At 45.6% G+C, this 5,927-nt stretch overlaps 1 protein-coding gene across 1 annotated transcript; it reads left to right on the plus strand.

Annotated features, from left to right (window-relative positions):
- Positions 1 to 535: 535 nt before the first annotated feature.
- On the plus strand, positions 536 to 4,617 carry LOC143289634 (uncharacterized). Its single transcript, XM_076598679.1, has 2 exons — positions 536 to 768; positions 4,377 to 4,617. Exons 1-2 carry the CDS (start codon positions 536 to 538, stop codon positions 4,615 to 4,617), a joined length of 474 nt encoding a protein of 157 aa, XP_076454794.1.
- Positions 4,618 to 5,927: the final 1,310 nt, after the last annotated feature.

Here is a 5,927-nt window from a genome sequence, read left to right on the forward strand (position 1 = left end):
ATCAAGTATTTAGTATAAATATTTGAACAAATGAATAGATAAACGAATAAATGTATAAACAAATGAAAAAAAAATTCATGTAGATACGCATAAACACTACGACATTATTTTATATGATTTGTTTGTTCTGTCTGTATTTGTATTGTGATTTTTTTTTTTAAACAACAAAATCGAACAAATCATAAAAAAGAAAGAACAAAGAAAGGAAAGAAAAAAAGAAGTGAGGCTGGGGTGAGGGAGAGAAGGTTGTAATAAACAAAAGGCGGTGGTGGTGGAGCACCACGAGGCTGGGGTGAGGGAGGGGGAGAGCCGATCCCCTGGTAGACGAGTATAAAGGGGTGACGCACAGAAGGTTGTAATAAACAAAAGGCGGTGGTGGTGGAGCACCACGAGGCTGGGGTGAGGGAGAGAAGATTGTAAACAATAGGCGGTGGTGGTGGAGCACCGCCTCTCTTACAGGCGTAATGACTGGCTATAAAAGGGGGATGGGTCTGGTGTGGGGAGGTCAGTTTGCAACTTGCTGTCAACTGAAAACATGTCTGGACGTGATGAAGGAGGAAAAGTCAAGGGAAAGAGCAGGTCTCGCACAAGAGTGCAGTTACCATCCATCATCCAGGGTGAAATGCAGCATATTTCCGACATAAAGTTCGATGAGACCTGTGGCCAGCTCAAGGTTTTCGTTAAGTACGTTAACCGGGACGCAGCCCCCTTCTCGGGGCAAGTCAAGATGAACAAGGTCTACACCCTGAAAATTCGGGGTCCCATCCCGTAAGACCAGCTCCACCTACTGCTACTCAAGTCCTTTTCAGGGCTACCTCACATCTACCTTCCCCTCTCTCACCTACCCCTCCCCAGGCCCTTCTTAGGGCCACCCTCGTCTTCCCAAGTGGGTTGGACATCTCATTGCAAAGTTGATATTCTTTCAGTTGAGTGTGTTTGTGGTGTTGTATGTGAGGTCAGCCTGTAAATGAGACTCGTTTATTTGACGAGGCTTTTGATTTTAATTCAAACACACACACACATATACACGTACATACACGTACAGACACATACATACACAAACACACACACATACACACACACACACACACACACACACACACACACACACACACAAACACTCACACATACACACACACACACAGAGTTGACTTACCTTCCCCCTAACCCCCTCACCTTCCAACACTTAGTCCGCATCCGACCCCCATCCCCCACCCACACACACACACAAACGCACACACAATACACATATCATATGCCAAGTCCACCAACCCCACCTTTCTTTTTCTTTCTTTTTTTTAATTATTTTTTTCACTGGCAAGTAGTGTCGTAGCAATCAGATCACTCCGCAGATCGATTTGGGTAGGGTGTATTCTGGCAACACACACACACACACACACACACACATACACACACGCACGCATACACACACGTTTGGATTATTTGTGGCAAATCTAGTGTATGTAATGTTGTAGCTTATTGTGACTTGTTTTATGCAGTGTACTTAGGAACTAAGATGTATGTTTCAGTATCGGATCTTTTATATTTTTCTTGTTCTTTATTTTCATAGCCAGGCAATCTTATATTTAGTTCTTGTATATAATGATCCTTTTTTTAAAGAGCATGCAGGTCAGTTACTGCATTAATAGCTTTAATTTTCGGCTCTGGCAGTATAAAAATGTTAATAAATCATCATCAAACCTTAAATTCGGTTGATTTGACAGAGGATGGCGGTAAGAAAAAGGAAGAACACATGTGTTTGATGTATATCAAAGAGGAAAAAAAATGTAATAAAAAGGAAACGAAAAAGGCGCACCCAACCACATTCTAGCTACGGAAAAAGTGTAGTTCCATCATCTCCAATTACGGGGTTGAACACATTTCATACATCGACACATGCATTCACACACGCGGGCGTTCGCGCGCACACACACACACACACACACACACACACACACACACACACGACTGACGACTCAGACCTCCTCCACCTCACCCCCACCCATTACCTTAAGCGTTTTCTTCTTCACTCTCCTGAACTCCCAATTAAAAACTGATGGATACTAAAAACTTTCTTTTTCAGTCTCCAGAAACTTCTCAATTAAAATACTGACCGGAAAACATTTTCTCCCTCAATCTCCTTAAACCACTTAAATCAAAAGACTGACTGGAAAACAATTTCTCCCTCAAACTCCTTAATGGAAAACAATTTCTCCCTCAAACTCCTTAAACCTTCCAATTAAAAAGACTGGCTGGACAACAAACAATGGCGCGAAGAAGTAACGTGGGCAGAGTTTACAAACACGAGGAGATGGAAAAACAACAAATGACAGAGGGCATCGTACTTTGAACGTGCACACACCTACTCACAGAAAAACGTCCCTTAAAGAAGAGAGAGAGAGAGAGGGGAGTGGTCAAATTAAGGACATGGACAAAGGAAACAACATACACCCTGAAGCAGGGAAGACACACGGACGTTAGAGGATGTCGAGGCAGAAGTGTAATTACAGGGAGATGGAAAAACAACGCCTGGAAGGGGGACAGCTGAGGGGTAGAGATCGTCTCCAAGAAACACGGCACTCAAAGTCAAGAAGGTTTATACCCCTAAGCCAGTGACCCACTAGGCCAGGAAATTTAGATTAAAATTTGCGTTAGGTCAAAATGTCTGCAACAAAACCGTTCTTTTTACGATAAAATAGAATAAATCATACTGATCACACTGATATAAAGTTGGCCACTATAGGGGGGCGGGAACATAGGTAGATTTTGATTTTTAATGTCCTGAATCGAATATTTTTATTACTTCTGCCTGTGCGAGAGCGCCTTACAAAGAGTCGCCAGGCAAGCACTGGCGAAGGTTACGCAAGCGCGGTATAAGGGGTCGCCAGAGGAAAGCGTTCAGCGCGGCACAGTACATGTGACAGACTGCTGCCGCGCTGATGCTGATCTGTGAGCAGGTCACTGACTCTGAACAGATAGCTAGGAACAGAGCTCTTTCGGGTCAAAAAGGAAATTTCAATTTCATATATTTTATACTATAGGTGGTACAAGACGCAAATCCGCTTTTATGAATGTTTTCCAGTTTCCTACCATTCATGACATATCATAAAGAATGAAATCAGTATTATACCGACTGCAAAGGTGAATTTACTAAGGCAGCACGGGATCATTTAGTTCATAAGTACAATTTTGTTGATGTTTTACGCAATGCACACGCACACAGACACACGCGCACGCGCGCGCGCGCGTTTAAACAGAAACCGCAGATTACTTGTGGATGGGACTAATGACTAGATCATCAGGTAGATGGTTGTTGATTTCACATTTCTAGCTAATCATACCGGATTTGTTCGAGAGACAAGGCATTGACTGCTTTGGGGAAAAAGCTATTGGCGAAGCGACTGGTTTTCGTCCTTGTACTTCTTTACCGTCGACCAGAGGGGAGCATCTCGAAAATCCCAAAAGCTGAATGTGTTTCGTCCTGGCTGATTGATTTAGCTTTTTACACACATGTACACCCATATATACGCATGTACACACACATACACGTACACATATGTTTTGTTGCTGTTGCTTTAATAAATATCTATATATATAATAAATATCTATATTATTATCATTAATATTACTATTATTAATATATATATATATATTAATATATGATAATAATATTTATTATATGCATATATATATATGTAAGCAACAACGACAACAAAACAAAACACACATACAGAAAAAGAAAAAAGCTAATTTTCACTTCCTTTTCCCCTGGTAGACGAGTATAAAGGGGTGACGCACAGAAGGTTGTAATAAACAAAAGGCGGTGGTGGTGGAGCACCACGAGGCTGGGGTGAGGGAGAGAAGGTTGTAAACAAAAGGCGGTGGTGGTGGAGCACCGCCAGGCTGGGGTGAGGGAGGGGGAGTGCCGATACCCTGGTAGACGAGTATAAAGGGGTGACGCACAGAAGGTTGTAAACAAAAGGCGGTGGTGGTGGAGCACCGCGTCTCTTACAGGCGTAATGACTGGCTATAAAAGGGGGATGGGTCTGGTGCGGGGAAGTCAGTTTGCAACTTGCTGTCAACTGAAAACATGTCTGGACGTGATGAAGGAGCGAGACGTCTTGGTATAGGCCGAGGACGTGGTCGCCTACGCGAACATATGACAGCAATTCAGCCAGGTCAGGGGTCAGCTGTGGCCACCTGTGTCAGTGTGTGGCCACCAGTGCTGACCGACTCTCTCCCTTCACCAGCACTGACCAGCTCTCTCCCCTCACCACCACCACCACCACCACCACCCCCACAGCCCAGAGGAAGAGGCAGGGGCAGGGCCCGCAACCCCATTGGCACCCCTACCACCACCGCCACCATCACACAAGGTGCCTCAACCACCACCATCACGAAGAAGCCCAGACGGCCAGCTATGGCTATTTATGTCCCGCCAGCAATCAGAGCCCAGCTATCAACCAGCCAGGATACGCACAGCGACTCTCCACCATCATCCCGCCCTTCATCACCACCGATACCACCACCCTCTATCCTTCCACCACCTTCCAGAACACCACCACCATCCAGCTGTCCACCACCCTCCAGGTCTCCCCCTACTCGGCCAGCCACTAGCCAGCCACCAGCCAGCCAGCAGCCGCCCCCCAAAATGCTGGTGTTTTCAACACCTGAGGGGGTGAAGGAACAGCTGAGATCATCAGCAACATTCCTGCAGTGGTTGGCCACTCCTGTGGATGACTGGGCAGAGTGTGTAGAGGACTTCGACAAAGGCATCATCTCTCTGAGATGGTGGTGACAGAGGCGTGACATGAGAGACCTGGCTCTGCACAGGGACAGCTTCGTTGACGATACACATCGGGACCCATCCCGTAAGACAAGCTCCACCTACTGCTACTTAAGTCCTTTTCAGGGCTACCTCACATCTATCTTCCCCTCTCTCACCTACCCCTCCCCAGGCCCTTCTTAGGGCCACCCTCGTCTTCCCAAGTGGGTTGGACATCTCATTGCAAAGTTGATATTCTTTCAGTTATGTGTGTTTGTGGTGTTGCATGTGAGGTCAGCCTGTAAATGAGACTCGTTTATTTGAGGAGGCTTTTGATTTTAATTCAAACACACACACACACGCACACACACATACACGTACATACACATACATACACACACACAAACACACATACATACACACACACACTCACACACACACAAACACTCACACATATACACACACTGAGTTGACTTACCTTCCCCCTAACCCCCTCACCCTCCAACACTTAGTCCCCATCCTCCGCCTCCGACCCCCACCCCCCACCCACACACACACACACAAACGCACACACAATACACATATCATATGCCAAGTCCACCAACCCCACCTTTCTTTTTCTTTCTTTTTTTTAATTATTTTTTTCGACAAAGGCATCATCTCTCTGAGATGGTGGTGACAGAGGCGTGACATGAGAGACCTGGCTCTGCACAGGTTGTATAGAGCAAGTCAAGATGAACAAGGTCTACACCCTGAAAATTCGGGGTCCCATCCCGTAAGACCAGCTCCACCTACTGCTACTCAAGTCCTTTTCAGGGCTACCTCACACCTACCTTCCCCTCTCTCACCTACCCCTCCCCAGGCCCTTCTTAGGGCCACCCTCGTCTTCCCAAGTGGGTTGGACATCTCATTGCAAAGTTGATATTCTTTCAGTTGTGTGTGTTTGTGGTGTTGTATGTGAGGTCAGCCTGTAAATGAGACTCGTATATTTGACGAGGCTTTTGATTTTAATTCAAACACACACATACACGTACATACACGTACAGACATATACATACACAAACACACACACACACACACACACACACACACACACACACACACACACACACAAACACTCACACATACGCACACACACACACAGAGTTGACTTACCTTCCCC

This window comes from Babylonia areolata, chromosome 14, assembly GCF_041734735.1.
Source record: "Babylonia areolata isolate BAREFJ2019XMU chromosome 14, ASM4173473v1, whole genome shotgun sequence".
In the NCBI taxonomy this organism is placed as follows: domain Eukaryota; kingdom Metazoa; phylum Mollusca; class Gastropoda; order Neogastropoda; family Buccinidae; genus Babylonia; species Babylonia areolata.